This window comes from Neopelma chrysocephalum, unplaced genomic scaffold, assembly GCF_003984885.1.
Source record: "Neopelma chrysocephalum unplaced genomic scaffold, ASM398488v2 Primary Assembly neopelma1_85, whole genome shotgun sequence".
NCBI classification, from domain to species: Eukaryota; Metazoa; Chordata; class Aves; order Passeriformes; family Pipridae; genus Neopelma; species Neopelma chrysocephalum.
In genome coordinates, this window is record NW_020897747.1 from 6,870,182 (window position 1) to 6,892,816 (window position 22,635).

At 41.2% G+C, this 22,635-nt stretch overlaps 1 protein-coding gene across 1 annotated transcript in view; it reads right to left on the bottom strand.

Moving 5' to 3' along the window:
- SORCS3 (sortilin related VPS10 domain containing receptor 3) overlaps positions 1 to 22,635 on the bottom strand; it is a 286,600-nt gene that overhangs the window by 114,152 nt on the left and 149,813 nt on the right. The window contains exon 5 of the mRNA XM_027692189.1: positions 18,397 to 18,555. Coding sequence (XP_027547990.1) covers positions 18,397 to 18,555 — 159 coding nt within the window. The remainder of the gene's footprint in view (positions 1 to 18,396; positions 18,556 to 22,635) is intronic.

A 22,635-nucleotide genomic window follows, 5' to 3' on the forward strand; every position in this document is an offset into this window, starting at 1 on the left:
GACAAGAGAAGCAACACGTTGTGCAGGGGGACAGTTTCCCATATCAGCGATGCAGACCAGAGAGCAAAACTAGACATAGAAAGGGACAGGGATACAAAATGGGGAACGAGGGAACAATACTGGAACTGTGAAGAGATCAGAATGGGATGGAGGTGGCAGAGCTGCCTCCTGCTACCACAGTCTACAAGGTACACCAGGAGTTATCTTTACCAGTATTTCTTCCACTGGCATCCAATGGACTCAGCCAGAGGTAGAGGAGGGTGGCAAGCTGCTCCTGTTGTCCCCAGCTGCTTCACTCCTTTTTCCCCCTAGGATAAGCTCTTTAACCGTCACAAAAGAGTGAATCAGCTCCAATGGCTGCTGATTTTTCTGTGTCCAAGCCAGGCTGGTCCCTTTTTCCAGTTTCTTCTCAGGTTAAAAATCACTAGGCAGTTTTTGGTCTGAGGTCTGTGCTAAATGGATCCATCTGGATGAAGCCAATGCTGCTGTGCAGGTCAGCCTTCAGCGGGGAGCTCTGAGCCCTCCCAGCCCAAAAGGAAAATCTTGTTTGCTCCTGGGGGCTCCACACTGCAGCTCTTTAGAAGTCCCTCCTTACACTCCATCAATGCTTATACTCCAAAAGTTTAACAATAAGGAGAAATAAATGGGAACCACATGTCTAATGGGAAGATTTTTCATTCAAATGTGCTTTATTGTGTGATATATGCTTTTAATTACAGTGCAAGCATCTGGGTACATTTGTTGCTATTACAGACCAATCTTTCATGTTTATTGAGCATAAGACTACAAGGGAGAAAGCAGGAGAGGCTCTGACATAAGGCAGAGTGGGACATAAAACTGCAATCACATGCTTGGCTGTTCCTCTCCTCCTTCCTTTATAAACCCTGTGGCACTATCTGTAGGTTAATCTCTATATTACACAGAACAAGATTTAATGGCAGAGGGTTTTTTCAGATTAGCAAAAGAAAGAGATTTCACCCCATCAAACCACCTTCCAAATTTATATAAGATTTTTCCAATTTATTTCTTTAAGTGGAAAAAACATTTCTAAAAATGTGTACATGGGCATTAATGAATAGGTTTTGAAACTGCATTTAAAACAACATTTTATTCTGAGATGTAATCATTGTTCATGTAAAAAATTTCACATGGCTTGAAAGAAATACTAGTTTGGGCTCAAGCATAATATGTCATTTAGGCAAAATGAAAGCAATGTATTTTGCTCCAGGTTAAATTGTATGCTATTTGACACACACACACCCCTGACACCCAAAACAGTTTTGCATTCATCAGCATTTTCTCAGACAAGGGTCGTTACTCAAAACAGTTTCCCAGTTGTGTGACACATCACCCCTCAGACACTGAGAAGACACACACCTGAACTGATCTAGCTCCCACAGGTGAAAATGCTGTTCCCTCCTGGGGTCAGCCCTGACAGAGGGTAGGTGTCCACTCTCTTCATACAGTTCTCATCTCACCAGCTGAAGACTTCCTTAAGACCTTCACTCCACTTCTCAGTGGTGTTGTGTGACCCTATTTCTTCACAAAGTCAGAGCAGTCTCACAGACTGTCCATATTCTTATACTTCATTCACCCTATGAGGGCACCTCAGCCTGAGGCCATGGGTTCTGTCATGGATTTATGATGCAGAGCAGGTATTTATGGGCTGCCACAACACACTGGGATACCTCTGTCTCCTTTGGTCATGGATATGCCCCCAGTGCCATCCTGAAAGGCTTCTGGGAAACTTCAGTAGATGAATGGATACTGCTTAGGAAGTGTATGGGTTTTACAGTGGAAGAAATCCCTCTCTGGACAACTCTGGTCCACACACACAACCTGTGCTCTATACTGCCTGGGACCAAGGCCAGATACTGGACCAAACCAGCCCAGAGAAAGGCACACCTTAGTTAATGGGAGTCTTATGTCCCCCAAAAGAGAACATAGAAGCTGATAGGACAACTGAGACTGGGAAATAAATTCTATGAGTAAAAAATTATAAAAATACGGTAGAAAACTTCAGATTCTGATAGCATTGAAGATGCAGCTTCAGCAAATATTACCCTAGCTCTTGTACGGTCTTCTACAATTCTTTCTTTTAGGCCACCTTCATTACCACGTGCTTGTCTATCCTGTCCTATAATGAATCAAGAAGCAAGCTTGAATATATAATAAAGAAACTTAGAGTTCCTTTCAGCTTTACTCTCCTACTTGGTGGCCAACTCTAGTCTCCACCAGGGGCTCTGCTAGCTTGAAGATGTTCTTCAGTACTGCTCTTACTATAACACTCTTAAAATCCAGTGGGGTAACTCAGTTCATCTCTATCTACCCAAAATTTTTTTTGACTGGATTCCCTGGCAATCCATGCATCGACAACAGGCAACTACTGAAGGGAAAAGCAGAGCCTGATTATACAGGCACTCATCTCCACACATACACAGCCAAGCCAGAGATCATATGTAGGAAGGGAACAGAAAGTGGTCTCACGGAAGATGAGAGATGGTGTCCTCCCTGCACTTCCCAGTGATTAAGTTCATCCTGATCCAAATGTGCAAGGGAGACTATTTGCAGGAGGAACCCAAATGAACAGCATCATTGTAAACACCAGACACCATCAGGAACAATTTAGCTTGATGGCTGTAGCAGAAACTGTCACTGCACTGAGGCATCACTGCCAGAAAAATCACCAAATGAGAAACTCGTGTGTTTCAGGGACCCCTTAGAGCTGCTGGGTCACACCATTTACACTACTGTCTTTGATTCATCCATCACCCAGTTCCTGCAAACAAACATCATTTATACCTTTGGAATAAATGAATCTGCAATTGCAGATCATGCAAGAAAAAGGAAGTTCCTAACTAAGCTCTCTCAGCAGCTCTCCAGGTTTCTAAATGTTCTGTGGTATCTATATTTAAGCTATTTATCCCATTTAATTCAAACTCTAGGTGTCTTCAGTTCACCTCTTGAAGTAGAGTGAAGGAAAAAAGCCCCCATAAAACCTCAACAATAAACAAACCTGATTCAAGGCAAAAACTACCACAACTCACCAAATTTGATAAAATGTAACTCTAATTCCTAAAGTTAACCTAAGTTCACAGTGATGGTACAGCATAACTCATACCAGAAGGCGGCAAAGGAAAAATAAAGCAACCTTTTCCATGCTGTCACTACAGAAAAAGCACAGCTCATCCGCCTGGGGACTAAAAGACTTAATTTTGCTGCAGAACTTTCAGGCTCATCAAATTTGTGGCACTGGGTATGTGTGCATAACTCTTGTGGATTTGCACCAATGTCTGAGAAAATCAACTGGCCTGAAGCAAGTGCTGTGTTAGAGGACGAAGCCAGAGTCCTGTTCTGGCAGCAAAACTTTTGATGACATTATTGTTCTCTTACTATATGGCAGGAAAGCCCCCTTGGGCACGGTATATTCTGCTAACATGTTATTTGTACGTGCTGTTATCTCTTGAACACTGCAAACATAAAATGCTACAAAATCTATATTCAGACAGTTTATGATCACTGAGCTGCTGGCAGAAATGAGAGGCCCAAGGTAGGAGGCTGTGGGAAGGATCCTGCTTTCCTCCCTTTGCACTACAGAATCTCAAGAATTTTTTATAAAGCTTTAAGCTTTGTTGTTTCTTTGATCAATTGTCCTCCTCTCAAAAATATCACCCTTCATTTTGATGCCTCAGCTCCTCCTTTTATCATACCCACAATACTTCGAATGTGTCAAAATTTTACTGCATCATGCCCCAACTTTCATTTTATAGCCACCCATGGTCCTATAAAAATCAACTGAACACAAAACTAAAGAATTTCATTACTTTGGAAGAACTTCTTGTAACTGTCACAAAACTGCTGTGAGGTTTCTACCGTGAAAATTCAAACATGCACACAGGCATGTGCACACCCTGTACAAACAGGTCTTCTCCCAGACAAGCAATATGGATACCCAGTTGAAATGTGCATCAAAACACAACGGAAGATGTGCAGCAGCATTTGCAATGAGGAATAAAGATATGGAAGCATAAATGGCCTGCGGCAGAACAGTGCTGGAATCAGGACATTATGAAAATCTTGAGGTTTTTGCTGCTTTTTTTTAATGATAAAACTTCTAGTTTTATTAACTGTGAGGAAGCATTTGAAAAACATGGCTCCCAACCCTTTCCTCAGCCACATAAGCATCAAGAGAAATATAATAGAGGACAACTGAAACAATTCAAACACCTTCCTGATTTTTTTTCTCTGTCAAACTCATGACTTTCAAGGGACCCATTAATTATTTCTAAACACGTGGTAGTTCCCGAGGTGCTAGACCAAAACTCCAGGCACTGCTCTCCTTTTTCACCACTGATGCAATGATCATGAAAAACTGAAACATACGTTGGATTACCAATGAGCATATGGGACATTTGAATCATCTGCGCCTACTGAGGGGACAAAGGAGTTACAGCTGTTCCTCTGGCACCTTTATTCCCCAGAATAATATTGATTACATGCAGGTTCTATCAGAAGGGGAAAAAAAGGAGGAAAAAAAGGAGAAAATTAAAAACAATTATTGGCGAATTTTCATATGTCAAGGTTGAACAACAGAAATAGATAGTTGCCTTAACATGAGTGATAACTTGCACAAAGGCAGATGAGCCCAGAGACTCTGCATCTCTCAGCAGGCAGATTTTAGGAGGAAAAAAAACCTGTACACAGGAAGGCATAAACTACATATATCTTGTTTTATGTGAGAAAAGAATACCATATATATTTACAGGTCAGATCATCCAGTGATGTAAATCAGCATTTCCCAGATAAAATCAATGGACTCACACTGAATATCAGCTGCTACATATGTGACTGTACACATCTTTGTAAATCAACTCAGGTATGCTATTAGATCAGAACATGGTCCATTTCCCTACTGAAAGCAAGCACTGGGGACAGGGATGGTTTGTAGTTCCTCAAAAAAGGGAGAGAGCAAGAGAGAGAAACCTATTTGTAAAGGGCAATCTGAGACAAAACTAGGGCCACATACCAGGTTCCAATATTATATACAAAAGACACTAAGCGATTTGAAATTAAATGTATGAGGTTTTTAGTATACTGCTGTGCTGCAACATAAAAGAACATAAAAGATGGACCCTCTCTGCCCTTCAGAAGGACCCTGCACATTTACTACTATGTGAAATTCCCACACAGGGGTCCCACCTTGACCACACTGAAAGTTCTGCCACAGCCTGAAACCTGGAGAGACATGGGGTAGCAAGAAGCTGTAACATTTTTGTAGGATCACATGGGCCAGCGGAAAGGAAAGGAGAACATCATTCAGGAAGTCTGAGTAACCTTGCAGCTGTCACTGGTTAGCTGGCTAACCTTGAACAGCTCACTTCACCTTCCTGTGCTTCAATTGCCCTTCAGCCTCTCTCACTGCCTCATTGACTCTGTCTCTGTATTGGCAACATCCAGCTGTGATTTCCGAGCCAGTTAAATGCCCTTTGCATGGCAGTAGTAGGTAACAAGACCAGGACAAGACTATGGTAACACTGACACTGCTGGGTAAACCAGATGATTTGTCATGGCACAAAGGGACTACTAAGAACTGCATGGTGTAAAAATCCCCAGGGTATCGTGGGATTTACAAAACCTAGTTATATTTCACAGGAGAGTGCTGGAGAGGAAATGTCAGCTCCTGCCTGCTCCTTTCTGGAGTTTCTCTTTCTTTGGCTCTCAGATATGCCTCTTTCAACTGTATAAAAAGATTTTGATAACATACTGATGAAAATAAGATATAAAAATGGTGTCCTGTTAAATGGATATGGATATGGATATAACATGCCCAGCAGGAAATCATTATGTAGATATTGCCATCATAGGATCCCCACTGAAATCAAGTCAGAATGTTCTATGTAGTCTAGGGCCAGCCTATAGGATCTGATGACCTGACTGGGCCCTACACATCCTCAATTGCAATGGAAAGCACAGCTACAAGAGCAGTTGGAAGTAAGCTAGAAAATCCTTTGATCGACTGCACACATCCTAAAGGTTCCCATCCCTGGATTGTTCACGTAGCCCTCTTCCCAAGTGCTAGCATTTTTTTCAGGTTATGCAAATGTGCCAGAGGTTCAACAGCTCCTAACAGGAAGCTAAAAGACCACTGTCTTAGGGGTAGAACTCAGAGCAAGGGACAACCTGCTATTTCCAGGCCTGCTGTTCCTACTCCTGACTGCAAGCTCCCAGTCCAACACACAGAAATGCACCCCTCAGGAAGCACCCTCACAGACCGTCCCTGTTCTTGGTTGCTGATCATGTAACAAATGTACATGTGCTTGCATGGGGGGATTGGGAGAGAAAGGACTGTACCTTTGTGAGACACTGGATTATTATATTAATTATTGCTTCTCTTTTTCTCTCCCTTTCTTTACTTCTTCTCTTAATCTCCATTCTTAATATTTTGGGTAACTTAGGACTGGATGGGTTGGATTTTACTAAGTTGTATGAGTTAGCATGTGCTAAGTCAATGCTTGGTGGAATGCTTTATTTTGGTTGAATGTTAGCCCTTTAAACTTTTGCCAAATACTCTTATTTCCTAAAGTTTACCAGTAAAGTACCTCCTGAGAAAATGTGTGCAGTGTCTTCTCCTTTGCACTCTCTCTTATGGTGTTAAAAGAAGGGAAGACTCTTCTAAATACTTCAGCAGGATAATTTTTAGAGCCTTGAATATTTATTGAAGTATAACTCCTTTGGTGAGCTCATAGCTTGAGACTTGGGGTCTTACAACCTCTACCCCTCAACATCATCCATCCAGCTGGCTGCCTCAAGGACACTAGTCTATGCCATCCCAGTCACCCATCTTTAAGGTCTTTAAAGATGAAAATATTGTCTTAAGTAGCCTACTGCCATCCCAATGTGCAATATTTCTCAACAGCGGGGTCTTGTATTGTCAAGGCAATGTGCAAATACTAATAAATGCCACCATTACCTGGACAGAAAGAACAGTCCCCATTGGGCAGACTTCCAACAGCTGCCTGAATCACTGATAGTAATGGGAGCTGCTGGGTCCCAAATCCTTCTGGATAAAGAATGACCCTAATGGTTAACAAAACAACAGCTTCTTAATTTTCACCTCCCAGCAAGTACTCTAGTCCAAGGGAATTAGCATCTCTCTGTACCCAACTCCACATGCCCACAGCAATAATTTCAGGTGCTGGCAGACCCATCTTCCCTAAGCTATAGCTTTAATGTCCTGAAGCATTAAAGAAAGATGTGAGAGCAGCAAAACCCAGGAGACTGAAATTACTTAAAATCCCAACAGTAAAATCCCATACATAATTTGTATGTCTTTGCAGACACTTTGCAGTACTGAAAGCCTGTCTGTATAGCCACTTCACACCCTAATGTGTAAAGGCTTACATACTTATAGTCCTTCAATCACAAAAGCATTTATGCATAACCTTAAAATTAGGCCCAGACTAAACAATTTGGCTGCTCTGAGGTCAGGGTTGCCTTTTATTCTGATAAGTTTTAGTAAATTCATGCATGTTTACATTCATTGTCACAGGCTCTTCTTTGTTACTTTAGCTGTGATATTTTAGGCAAAATTAATCCTGTTGTTCTTTGCTGTGGAATAGTCACATTCTAAACTCAAGCATCCACATTGAGTCAACTTCTGAAGGGGAAAGGAACCAAACTGAAGTTTTTCATGGTCAGCATCAGCAAATATCTGAGGTGAAGTGAACGCTTGGCAAATGTTCTTTCTTCGTCTAATTCTGCTCAACAGATTTTAGAAGAGACTTAATGTTGCCATCAGGACATGCAAATACTGAGAAAGAGCTTTGAAAAGCAATATGGAAGGCAAATAAAAGGGAATGGGGATTAAAAAAAAAAAAAAAGAAAAAGAAGAGAGAAAGCAAGAAAAGGGAAAAAAGGCCTGGGAAACCCTTCTGGGTTCATCTTATTTTACTGAAGCAGCCTGGCAGGTAACTCACATCTACACAAATGAATCCTGATAAAGAAAAACAAAAGATTGTGAATTCCTTCTCAGCTTGCACATGTTTAGTCTCTCCTCCAGGGTGGAGGTCATTATAATCTATAGGCATGATAAGAGGAGCTAGGAAACTTAATGGTTTTTGCTGTTTTGATCATATTGGAATCACATCCCATGTAATCCATTATACACACATCCAGACAGCAGGGCTAGTTTCAAGTCCCCTAATCTCAAGTAATATAGCAAATAGTTACATCCCAGGAAAGGAAATTACTGCCTTGACAGTCAGTGGAGCCCTAGTCAATACAAATGAGTCTAAGGCACAATTTACCTTATCCTAAAATAGTCACCTACATTTGCTTCCAGAAATCAATCAACACCACTTAAAAGATCACCACCAACTACAATGTGAAGCCTCACCACCTAGTGTAAGCATACATTGCAACATTTTAGATCTCTACAGTCAGGCAAAATAAATCACGCCCCTGGTGTTCTTATTCTTCACCCTTCTTCACTCCTTCATGTTTATTCCCATCTGCTGTATTTATAACCACTCTTCACCCCACTTAGGCTCCAGATAAAATCAATATACAGCCATGATTTAGCATGGCCCAGGAATAAACCAGGGGATCCATGCTCTGTTATACGATAAATGAGGTTGCTTCAGCAGAAGAGCACATTTAAGCATCAAATGTATCTCGCTCCATTTATCTCTGTATTTCCCTTTTCAAAGTAAAACCTGCTCATGAAGTATCTATAACATAAATAACAAGCAATAGGAAAGTCTGTTCTAACTAAATCAAGTGTCATGAGCCGTTACTTTCTTTTTGGCACCACAAATCATCACAAACCCAAAGTTCAGTATTTTGCCAGGACAAAATTCATGGGGCATTTCTGAAGTAGAGCCAGGGTTGCATAATTTAATTTCTCATCTCCTGTTAAAACTGCCAGGCTTATCATAATCAGAATGATAAATGTAGAGTCATACGTCTTCTTTCCGACGGTAATGCCCATCGATACTTCAAATGCAAACAATTGTGACATCTGACTTCATAAAAATTACCTAGTGCACCAACACCACTTAATTAAATCATTTTAAAACTGCTTTTGTTACATTTAATGAATGATATATTATACTGCAATGAAACATGCAGCAATACAAATACTTCACAATGCCAACAATTAAGGCTCACTTCACTTACAGCTATTGACAACACAAGTGCTCCTCACTTCATTCAGCTTGTGCATTCCAAATGAACTGGTTAGCGAAAAGGGTGCTTCTTTGCTAATGAGTTTTGTAATCAAGGCATCTATTTTAATTTCAAATTGGCTAGATTGGGGGAAATTGCTGAACTAAATGACTAGTTCTAATTAGGATTATAAAAATATTCATCATGCAGCAGAATTTAGCGCAAGGTCTTGATTTCCCAACATTTGCATATAGCTTTAGTTTAAGAGTGGAAAAAATCTCCTGATAAATTGTCTTCCTTTTAATGAATTGAACAAACACTATATCTGTTTCAGTAGTCCTTTCATTTAAAGGCACTGATACATATTCATGATTTGTAAATGAAGTTAAGTGATTTCGATTCTTCAGTTCATTATCATATTGGAGAAGAGACTTCTGTAAATTGCCCTTAAATATTCCCAATCTCAAGGGTTTGGTGTGGGTTTTGGTTCTTTTTGTTTGGCTTGGGTTTTTCTAACTTTACTAACATTTCAGTTTATCTGTTTGATGGAGCCCTGCCTGCCTGGGAGAGCTGCTGGCAGGTGGTTTGTCCAGCAACAGACACATGATATGTTTGTAGAACCTGATGTTCTCAGAAGAGCATTCAAAAGGCAAAGAGATGAAAGGCTTATTTGTGGTTAAGTCATGGGAACAGGGCTCTATCTGCCTTCAGCTTCTGACTTTGCTATAATCCTCAGTGGTAGTTAGGCAATGAAACACTTTAATGACCTGTGCCTGAATACACTAGAGATACTCAGGGGACAACACTTTGTCAGCCTCACGTTTAATTGCAAGCACTCTCGGGCAGGGATTGCTTCTTAATATGAGTGTGTAATACAATGGACCAGTCAGTATGGTAGGGATTTCTAAGAGCAGTTACTGTAATATGGCTTGTATTAAACATGAAACACTACATGTTCCTTTACAACTGGGCAACGTACTCACTTTATTTCCTTCCTCAGTATGGCAGGCTGGCTGGAGTAACTTATTATGACAGCTTCCTCAATTTCTTTCCCTTTTAAGTGAAGAAAAGAATGCAATAGATGTGCCTGCAGCTTCACTCTGTGGGGTGCCCAAATGCCAAGTGACTGGTGCAAGATAAATCTGAAAGCTGAGCACTGTATCCATAGAACTGGAACCACCATCATCGTGCTCTTCAAATATCAATGAGCTATGATGAGAAATTAGCCCCAGTGTGTTCTCTTACATCATACAATGAAACGGTGATTCTACCATCAGGATCCATGTGGGAGCAGAAATAGCTTATTTTCGTTGTTAAATGTAATGTTCACATCTTGCTAAGGAAAGCTGAGTTTTACCCAAGAGGTGCAGTCTTGAGCTGTTGTTGATAAATGGAGAGGTTACTCACACTTTTGACAACTTCTGACAACTACAATTACATCTAAATTCCAGGACCAGGAATGCTGCTGAGGAGCAGGTGACAGCTCTGGGTGCCTGCTGATTTATAACAAAATGAGATGTGAGGCAGCCACCAACCTGCCTCTCCTCATTAGCTCCACACCTCAGCTTCTAAGGAAGAAAACCTACAGGCCTAGGCTGGAGTCACGTCTCACTTCAGACATGCAGCAACTCCCACTGCTTAATTTCAGCACAGCTCCTACCCTGGAATCATACTTTCCAAAAAAGGAGTTCCAACTCAAAGTGCGATACCCTCACCTGAACACAATCCTGAAGCCCTCATGTGCCTAAGTTTCCATGAGTGGCACAGAAAAACCTGAGACCAGGGGCTGGGGCACTTGCTGGGAATGAAGGTGAGTACAACTCCCTACATCTTTTTGCCAGTGAAGCTGAGCAGAGAAGATGGAGGGGGAGGTAAACCTGAAACCCTGCTGTCCAGACACCCTCTGAGACAGAGACCAAGGGTCCTTCAAGGCACTGAAGGCTCTCTTAATGGCCCAGCTCAGTGACCTACAGTGACAGGAAAAGAAGAGATGGGGACTTGTCATTTTCTCCGTATGTGTGTGTTTGTCTGACTTAATGCCTTTATAAAACTCCTTTTCACAAAGAGCCATATGGAGAGGTCAAGAGGCAAGGGGTACAAGTTGCGTGAGGAGAGGTTTCATCATGGTATAAGAAAGTAATTTCTTACAATCGATCACTGGAATCTTCCTTTCCCCCAGGGATGTAGTGGAGTTCCCCTTACTAGAGGCCTTCAAGACAGGACTGGACTGGGTGCTAGACAATCACATCTAGGCTCCCTTTTCCATGAAAGTTTGGACCAGATTATCTTTTGAGATCCCTTATAGCTTGGAGACTGTTCTACATGTCTGTTTAAACAGCTCATCACAAAGAATCCCAGACAAAGATGGAAGACTCCTGGAATAAGGTGCCTATATTTCCAGAACAACATGATCCCAGTCTTATCCTCCTCTCAGCAAGTCCCACGGGATTTCTTTGGCATCATCCTACCCAACTGGACACTGTCAGAAAAAAAACCCAAACGACCCCACACTTAACTGCCTAACTGCCTTATGTCATACTGGGAGCCTAGGCCCAAACTCCAGGGGAGAATTTTGCCTGGTGGCAAAAAGGTAATGCCTTCGTGGCCTTGGCTCTGTGTCTAGGATATTAAAAAAAAAAAAAAGACAAAGCAAAAACAAACAAACAAACAAAAAACACCAAAAACCCCCAAGACAAAAAAAACCCTACCCTTTCCTATATAGCCGCAGTGTTATCTGTTTGGGGTTTTTTTTTTAATAAATTCAGCAGTGTCTTGACAAGATAGTCAGGGCTGTGACATGTACTGCATTCAATTTTCAGGTCATAACTTGCCACATCTCCCACACCAAAGGAATCTCCCCAGTCAGATCTGATACTGTCTGCCAGGTGCAACTTGGTGATACAACAGAATGTTATCTTACACACTTTATTTATCACCTCATTCGAAGAGATAATAAGACACCCACTTTATTTTGTTCACTTCCTGCTGAAGAATAAGCCCTATGGAGGGAGAAGCCGCTGATTGCCAAACTCCTTGTTCATCCAATGTTCTCAAATTTGTAATGGTGTAGCTGGGGAATTTAAATTGGTATGTTATTGAATTATTCAGTCCTTACCTCTTCCCAGCAAGTTCCAAATCATAGTTTGGCCTGTAAGGAAGAGGTTGAATTGTATCTCTCTGCATAGCTGGGGTTTTTTCTCTTAACAATGGTGATTTGAAATATTTTAAATATCTTTCTCCTTATTCTCTAATATTTTCTCTTTTAAACAAATTATCTTTTTTTAATGATTTACTAAGCAAATATTCATGGAAGAGTGTTGTGCATGTTGCACTGAAAGAAGCTTCAATGTTATTCTGAGAGAAACTCCATGGAGTTGGAAACTCCCCTCTGTTTCTCCCTCCAGACTGATCCATTCCCCAGAGAGGTATTGGGGTGTGGAAAGGTTTGCTTCTTGAGAATTAGTTGGTTCCTTGGATAAATGAAACAAACGATCAGGCACTCAACATATTAGTATCAGAAATGCAAGATCAATTCAAGATATTCATCCCCAGCTGCTATGAATGGCAGCAACGAAAACTGTACCTTAAGTATATGCTGGTAGACTCTGAGCTTTCACAGCACTCCACAAAGCAGTTTCCCATACTTTTCAACAGATAGTATTGCACCTTTTTTGTATATTTCCCTTCCCACCACACTTAGTAAAAAGATTGTTTAAAGTGGCTTCCTATATATTTTCTGGGGAAAAAAAAATCCATGAAAATTGGAGGATGAAGCCCCATTTTCCCTTTGTATTGGGTGATATCTCTAAGTGTCAGTATAGGCATTACTGGTGAGACCCAGTCTGACCTGAACCAAATTGGCTGTAACATTTACATAGTGTCCACCTTCTGTCAAAGGCCACAGGGGGGCCATTAATAGAACCAACACGTGCACACACCAGATTGCAGTATTTTATCAATAGACACACACACACACACACACAAAGCTACTGGGAAAAGATCCAAGATTTTCAACTCACAAGATGGAATTAATCTCCCAGGGCCTGATAATTGCACATTGTCACATGGCTGCTCAGGGGGAAGTAGTACACCCACCCATTCTTGTTTAAAGCCCTGCAAAATCTCCTCCTGCCAATGCTTTACATGTTGTGAGAAGACATCAGGGTCTATGAACTTGCTACATGGTCATGCCCACACAAACAGATTTCTTGGCTCAGCCATACTGCATTTATTTGAGGATACAAGCGAGTTTACAAGGCAGAGGAAGGTCGTAATTGGCTATAAAAATTAAGAACAGGGACGATATGCTGTGTTGACTCGTACCAAGGAAGTATCCTCACTAACTCTTTGGATACTACAAAGAGAAAACAAATGGTGGTACTGTGAGTTGTCCTTAAATCAACAAAGTAACCAGCAACCACACAGCAAAATATCTTTCAGAAGGCCTGTTGAGCTCCCTCTCATTGAACTGTTGTTGTATTTAATTATTTCAGTTGATATGAAGAGGCAACATTGCAAAGTCTTTGGCCTTCACAGTATGAAGTCATATTTCAAGGAGAAGTTCTGTTGAGAAGAGAGAGCTCCTTTTCTTAAAGAAGAAAGTCTTAGACTATGGAAGACTTTCTAAAACACCAGCTTGGAGGGGACAATAATTCTGTTAAGAGGACAGAATTCAAAAGGTGTTGGGGGTTTTTTGTTGTTTTTTTAATCAACTGGATAAATAGCTTAATATTGTTTTCAAATGTGTAAAAGTTAGCTAAAAACAAAGAGGAATTTTTAGGATAAAACAATCCTTAAAAAAGAGGCTTGAACCACAGCCACAGAACTGTAGGTCAGAAGACCTTAGAGGACAACTTTCTAGCAGAAAGATCCAAAACACTGACTATTTTTATTTCATACCAAAACTTTAAAATTGTTTTCTATTGTTATACACAAAACAATTTTAAAATCTTTTGATCTAGACAGTGACCAAATCCATTACTTGTAGGGCACTAGCTGTTGATATTTCATTTTACTGTGTGAACTAATATACTAGACAAAATGGATTTTCAGATGCATCATTCTCATTAATTGCCAAGTTGACCACAGCTTGCTTAAAACATCATATTATTTTTATTTTTTAATTGAAAGAAAACTAAAGAGATGAATATGAATCTGAAATATATATTTTAATCTAAGAAATTAAATTAAATTTACCAATCTGTTTACACATTCACAGTTATGAGAAGATGGATTAGATCTTCCCTTAATAGTTTCTGCTGCTGGGAGTCAAATTACATGTACTTGATTTGTTTTCAGAGTTATTTGCATTCTTAAATCTGCCTCTGAAGTAATTATTAAAATAGATTTTAAGGGTCAAACGCACTTGTAAAACTTAGAGAGGTGGAAGACTATGGTTTCCCACTGTAGCAGCAGCTGCACCACTGAGCATGCAGCAAGTCACTGACTTTCATCAGCACCTACCTTGTCACAGTATCTGTGGGTAAATATTACCTGCAGGTTACAGGCTAATGATAAACTTTCTATTTTATTGCCCTTTCATGCATCAAATCAAAAGTGTTTCAGAGGAGTTGTATCCCAGAAAAATGGACATATGAAGTGAGAAAGCAAGCACTATTTGATCCATCTCCACCTATTTTGTGCCTTCATGCTGCCTCATGGAAAAATGGGCAAAAAAACAAAGGACAGAGGAGTACCAGCAGAACTAGGCTGCAGCTGGACAATTACCCCTGACAGCACAGTGCCCCTTTGGATAGCCTCCTCACAACTGTAGAGCGTGACTGCAGCCTCTCTAGACACTTATTCTAGGAGCTCTTAATAGCTCTTTTCTGCAGAGCAGCTGAGAGATCAAATGGTAAATGCCACTGGCATGATCCCATAACACATCTAGGAGAGAAGGCATGGCACAGTAGTGTGGGAAGGTGTGGGAACCAGATCTGGCTTCTAGAGAAAAAGAGAGAACAACCACAACAATCTTATGAAGATGCAAAGGACCTGATGAATCTTCTTAAGTATATGGGACTTATTGCCTAAAAGACACTTCACTCTTACATTGGCCTAACCTAACAAAAGGACATGGCTGACCTCTAGTTCCCACTCAACTGTGGCAGTACTCCTGTTTCCAGACATGCAGGAATGTATTACACCAGCCTCTCAGAAGATTTCACATGGGGATTTCACATAGCACTGCTGACATGCTCTGACAGCACTGCCCATTATCTCAGTATCAGCTGTAACTGCAGTGAAGCTGCATGATCCGGAGTCAAAGCAACAGTTCTTTTACGGCTCTTACTAAGCCAAGATGTGTCTGAGCACAGTTGGTACTTGGGTTATGTTAAGAAAATGCTTCAACTGGAAAAAGCACTGCTCCATGGTTCCATTTTAGGACCAGATTTTAACCAGCACTTCAGGCCATCCTTATGAACAGTGAAGAAAAGCATCCCAAGTGGCCTTGAATGCAAAGGCCACTTTGCATAAAGAAGCCTGAAATTTGCATTGCTCCATTTCCATTTGACCAACAAGCTGCACACCATTTTCCTTGTCCTTCTCCTGAGCAGAAGAGAGCAGCTGAGATGTGCACACAGATGCACTAGTTTGAAGGAGCAGGAGCAAAAATCCTCCTGGCCTGCTATTGCTGTATTGGACCAGGGGAGTGTAATTACCACCTCAGAGTCCAATCACATGTGCCTACCTCGTATTTTGATTTCTTCTGGATGGCTATCATAAAAAGACTATAAAGGACTGGAAATAGAAGTCCTCTGCTTCAACCCAAGACCAGATGCTCTGCACTCACTACAGACGGATCTCTTTGCAAACACATACTCAGTATGTCACATCTGGCTTCTCCCATTCATAAGCACCTCATCAGATGCCTGTTTCTTTCAAGGCTGTCTTTGTACAAACACCATATTCATGCAAAATCTTTACCTCCTGTTTAAAAGTGATATCAAACCATTTTGTGACATCAAATAAATTGATTGGTCTTTCTAGACAACTTCAAAATCCCTGTTACATTGAACATCTGAGTGCAGAAAACTATTTGACATTTGACTACCTCCTTTATACAGTAAGGACTTGACACTATGAAAGGAGTGTATTTACAATAGCTTTGTTCTTGCAAATGTCACCCAAGAATCATCAGCAGTATAGCAGCAAAACACCGGGTGCCTGCCATACGTTCTGTTAACGAGTGGATGGAAAGGTTGCACTGGGAAGCAGAGCAGTAGGACGTTATTTGATTACACTCTCAGTAAATATTTTGGTAAAGACTTGCACTAGCCTTTCAAAGGAAATTGTCAAATACAGAGGCACACTATTTTAGCTATATAGTTCTTATAGCCAGGATGTGAGACTGATTAGTTTAGAAAGCTTCAACAATAACTGCATAAATTGAGAATCCCAGTCAGAACACACGCACACACCTGACAGATTAACACATGTACTTGGTTTGAGTGGCAAGGTTTTGATAGCAGGGAGGGGGCTACAGGGGTAGCTTCCATGAAAAGCTGCTAGAAGCTGTCCAACAGAGCAAATGCAGCCAGCTCCAAGATGGACCCGCTGCTGGCCCAAGTCAAACACATCAGTGATGGTGGTAGCACCTCTGAGATAACATGTCTAAGAAGTGACTAAAAAATTCCAACCAGCAGCTTCAGCCAGAGAGGAATGAGAGAATATGTGAGAGAAATAGCCCTGTAAACACCAAGGTCAGTGAAGAAGGAGTGGGAGAACGTGCCCCATGTGCCAGAGCAGAGATTCCCCTGCAGTCCATGCTGAAGACCACAGTGAGGCAGGCTGACCCCTCAATCCATGGAAGGAGAAGAGTTCATGTAGGTGGAACCTGTGACCCTGTGAGGGACCCACACTGGGGGTAGTCTGTTACTGAAGTCTATTTCCTGCATTCCAAGGAAAGGAACCACACTGGAGCCTTTCATGAACAACTATAGCCTGTGGGAAGGACCTACATTGCAAAAGTTTGTGAAAGACTGCATCCCGTGGGAGGGAGCCCACACTGGAGTGGGGGAAGAGTGAGAGGAGCCCTTCCACTGAGGAGAAAGGAGCAGCAGAGACAATGTGTGATTAACTGACCACAGCCTCTATGTCCCAACCCCCTCTGCTGCTGGGGTGGAGGATGTAGAGAAAATTCTGAGTGAAGCTGAGCCCAGGAAGAATGGAGGGATGGTAGAAAGAAGGTTTAAGATTCAGTTTTTATTTCTCATTACCCTACTCTGATTTGATAGGTAATAAATTCAATTAATTTTCCCAAGTCAAGTCTGTTTTGCCTGTGTCAGTAATTGCTGAGTGATCACTCCCTGCCCTTATCTCAATCCACAGGCCTTTTGTTATATTTTCTGTCCCCTGTCCAGCTGAGGAAAGGAGGGATAGAGTAACTTTGGTGGACACATGGCATCTAGCCAGGGTCAACCCACCACAAGGAGAAAAAACTTAGTGGCTATTCGGCATGTTTTTGCTTTCCAGAATCTAGGAATGATGGAAACATAAAAGAGGAAAGATGAAAGCTTGGCAAGTTTTAAGCTTTCTAAAATTTGTAACTTAATCATCCAGTCTATGTTGCAGCTTTGGGCTGTAGCAGGGACTACTGCACCAGAATTGAAGCACACAACCCCTGAGCCACAGCACTTTACTATCACATTACACCTGCCCCGCTCAGTACCTTTCAAGGTAGATGAATGTTAAGTAAGAGCAAACTTGCTAAGGACAAAGTAACAGACTTAAGTGATGTCTCACTAACAGAAGGCACTGCAAAGTGACTTAAAAGTGGCACAGAGAACTCTGTCATCCGTTGCTGCTCCCTGATCTCCAGATAACTGAGTTCAGTTTGCAAGCAGAATGAGACCCCACAATGCTCAACGAGCAGCTGCTATTGGCCAACTCAGCCTGAGTGCTCCATCCTCAGAGACAACTCAGCAATCAGAGCCTGCAAATCAATAGATTTTTAGAACACCTCCATGTGCCATGTCAAATCTCTAATTCTTTTCACAACATCATCACTACTGAAGTTTCCACACCCACCCTGATCACTGTAACACTCAGCTCCTTTTAGTGAGCTTCCTTTGGAGTCACTGGGTGGCTTTCGAGCACACTTAAACCTTCAAAGTGAGAACAGCGAAGCACACTATAATTTCTACATCATCTCTGAAAGTGCACAGTTCTAGACAATATCCCCTTCAACTCCTGGCTCATAATCATTGAAACACAAAATCAGTTGCTCACCTTTTGATCCAGACTATAGGCCAAGATCCACTCCTCCTGCCTGGGGTGGAAGAGCAAGCTCTGGATATAGAAGTTCAAACGGTACTTCTGGTAGGTAGCCCCTTCATCAGAGCTGATGAGGATGCTGCTCTCAATCTCTGGATCGCTAAGAAGCATGATCTAAATAGAAAAATGAAGGGAAAAGAGTGTTAATGGAAAAGTGAAATTGACTGAACATCATTTAAAAGTAAGGTCATACAGCACTAACTACTATTAGATGTATTGAGAACAGCACTCAACAGTGTAACAAGCCATAGAATTTCCAAAATAGGGTGCTTTTTTAGTGTTTCAGTTTCCTTTTATATGCTGATTCATTTGCCGATCTATTTAGTGATTTCCTTTTTTCATTTTAACTTTATTCAGATAAATTCAGAAAGGTCAGCAAGAATGAAAAAAATGTTATGTTGGTGTAAAAGCTGGATATAGCAACCTCAGACAGCCACAGCAGGCTTTCCTGGACCCTTGTCAGTCTACTACCTCTTACCAAATGTGGAATCCTCTCTCTAAAAGTAAATAGAGCACTCCTGAGATTTAAGGATCATTATTTGGCAGTTTGCAGAGCTATGAATGAGAGCATCACATCACTGGAAATACAGAATGCTTACCTGAATCAGCTGCTGCCATCTGAAAATGTGCATATGCACAAACATTGATACACGATGTCATATATCATGCTTCCAATTTGTACAGTAAGAGGTATTCACTCTCTCAGTGAAAACATAATTTTCCCCAAGCATGGGAATGCATATGACCTCAATCTGTACAGGGAAGAAAACACTTCTGAGCCTCTAATTTTAATTAGAAAATTATTACCAGTATTTTAAAATGGGTTGATTCCACGGTATCAGATGGCATGCTTTACATAAATGTTATCAAGAAAATGTTGTGGAAACATTACACCACCTTATTAACATCTGGAGAAAATGACTCCACATTAAAGGAAATGCCAGGACCATAAAATAAAGGCAAACAGTGGGAAATAAATTACAGCTGTTCTAAACTCAGCAGGTTATTGATACAGCAGATGAATCAAATATAGAAACTGTCTATCAGCAGGAAAACAGATCCAGGAATGGCCTTTTTTAGCTCACTGCAGAATGATCAGCTAGCTGAGATCTGCTGCAGTTTTGTTACACTCACATGTCCACGACAACTTTTATTATCCAGCTTCACAGAGTTCCAGCTTCAAGATTACAATAGGGAAACACATTAATTTTGACAGCAAAAATCAGTTACAAGGAATGGTAAGACCCTTGGTATGTTAGACCTTGATCAAGCAAAAAATTTCAGTGCTTGTTCAATCTTAAGCAGCTCATTAACTCCATGAAGTCATCAAGGGAAAGTGAATATAACATAAATGTTGTCTGATCCTTTCCACTAAGAAATGAAAAGCTGAACTAGAACTGAACTTTTTCCCAGGGTGAAGCCATCTGTATGAATCCAGCTTGAGCTCAAAGCTCCTTCAACATCCCTCACATATACCACTTAATCAGTCCCAAAAATCAATCTCCACCCATTCCCACAGGAAGCCACACCACAGATCCTGAAGGAGTGCATTTTCATTGTGTTCTAGTGCACAGTCTGAGGAACGAGAAATGTTCCCATATGCAACTAACTCCCTGGAAATCGGCCTGGAGAATAGATCTCAAAGGTCTCCACCTGGAAGGAAGCTTTGGTACATTTCTTCTTTCTAATCGGATCAAGATATCTATTTTATTTTGCTCCAAACAATAATGATTTCACCATTATTTCAATATATTTTTTCTGTCACTGGTGACCTAGACTTCAGAGACATTTCATCTACCCATGTTCATCTAAAGCATATTGTCTGTGCCAGAGAACTGTAACACAGTTCAGTAAAAACCGCTTGTTTCTACAGAATGGAAGAAGGATGTAAAGCTGCCCACTTAATAAGATAATCCAGAAATATCTTACATTTAAAATAAAGGAATAAAAGTATTTTCCACCTGATGTCATAGAGGGTTACAATGTTAATAATGCTGTATATTAAAAGGTCACTGTTGGAGTACTGCTCTCAAATAAGGAGCACAAGAGAGCTAACAGTGGTACACAAACAAACCCACTGCCCTTTCACAAACGATCTGCAACACAGAAATGAGTCATATGAGGTTCAAAAGGCAGCATTTCCACCAAATTATTCACAAAACCGGACAATTTTTTTTTTCTGGATGCATAACAGTGGTTGTAAGATCAGATAAAACCATCAAGCTAGGAAAGGTGGAAAAATCTAACAATAGTCACACATAGTGGTGACATCACGTAAGTCACCTCCTGTCCCTTTGCCTAGTTCCTATATCAACTCTCCATTCTTCAAATGAACATACACAACACGTCTTTTGTCACCTATCCTCCCAGGCAAGGCTGATCCTGCACAGAGCAGGATGGAAGAAACAGGAGGTTCAACAAAGAGTGGAAAAAAAAAGGCCACCACCAGCCATGCAGCTAGGACTGGCACGCAGGTTTGTTACATGGCAAGCAGGAGAAGAAGAGTGAGAGACTCTGCGCCTCATTTTGTTTTTTGGTTTCGTACTTTTTCTCCTGGAAGCTATGGGGGGGAGGGAACTTTTGGCAGGGGAAATAGCACGACATTTGTCAAAGGCCTGAAACCACCACTCTTCATTACGGGGCCAGGATGAAGGATCTACCCCAGTAGTGATTTAGATTAATCACTTTTCATTAAGAGACAATAAACAAACTCCAGTCAGAATGAGCATTTCTGCCAGCACCCTGTGTTGCCATTTATAATTGCCATAAGGAAGAGCAAAGGAGCACCAGAGAGTTGTCAAATGTAATTTATAGGGTTTTAAGATCTAATAATTTTCTATAAAATTAAATTAAATGGCAGTCTTTAATTAAAAGGAAATTACATTTCACCTTGCTACGTTCTAGATTTTATATATATATATATATGCATATATAAAATATTCTTTTCAGTTGCTATTTTCTCTAGTTTAAGTGGAGAGGGGGAGGGGAGGCAGCATTGGTTACTGCTAAGGGTAAGTCCTTGAAAACATACTTGAGATGAGATAGTTTATGCTACATACTTTTTCCTGACCTCCAAAATGCAGTGAACAATGAATGGCAAGCACCAGACCGAACAAAACAGACTGAAAATCAGACTGAACTTCAGAGAGTTTCTTGGGAATGGATGCAAAGGATGAGAGCTGCCTGGGACATGGTGCACCTCCTTTAAAGCAGGACCTTTGGGGACAATCATGACACATACAGAGCTGTTCTGGATGAACCCCAGTTGGGCAGAACACCAGACACCAGCTGGAGAAGCACCCAGAAGAAAGATGATACAGAGAGGCCACCTTGCAACATTAACTACAATGTATGGACCGAGATATTCAGTAGGTGATCAGAAAACATATCCAGCTCTGAACACTTCAAGGAGATTTAACCCAGGAAACAAACAGCACAAGCTGCAGGCAGAAAGCACAAGGAGGGGAGTGTGATACCTCTATCTACCATGATGTATTTGGTACACAAACCACAGTAAGAGTCACTCATATTTGTTGGAGAGCATGCAGGACCCTAAAGGAGCTTTGAACAAATGCAGAAGTAGAGAGGAAGGAAAGTGACACCATATTACTGCACAAATGTACTAAAAAGTTATGCCCTCCAATGGGGCTAATATAACAAAAACTAGGGTAGGATTTGTAACTAAGAATCTGAGTTCCTGCTACTCTGATTAAAATTCCAGATGTGTCACTGGGTTAATGCAAACACTTTCTTCAGTATTGCTTTCACACAGGCTATGTGCAGGTGCATGAGTTAAGATGGTGACACATTCCTCTCCCTCTGCTCCAAGCTAGCCAGGCACAAGACAACTGTGATCTGGAATACTGAACTGTACCAGTAATGAGCTAGCGCACTTCTCACAGGCACAATGCTACAGCATGCCCAGGTTCTAATGGCATGGAGCTATGGGCAGCCTGAGCTCGTATTTGCCTGAATCTGTCTACTGCAGTTATGCCAAAGACTCCCCCAGAGCTTGGCACTCAGTCCTTCCCTCAGTACCCTTCATGGCTTTGCCCTCATGTCAGCAGGCGTGCTTGGCACATTACATTATCCTTCCTCTTCTGCACCTGAGGCACAAGAACACACATATGCACTCCCCATGTTATTACCTGTATCCATAGCATCAGATTCAAGAGCTTTATCACCACTTTTGCT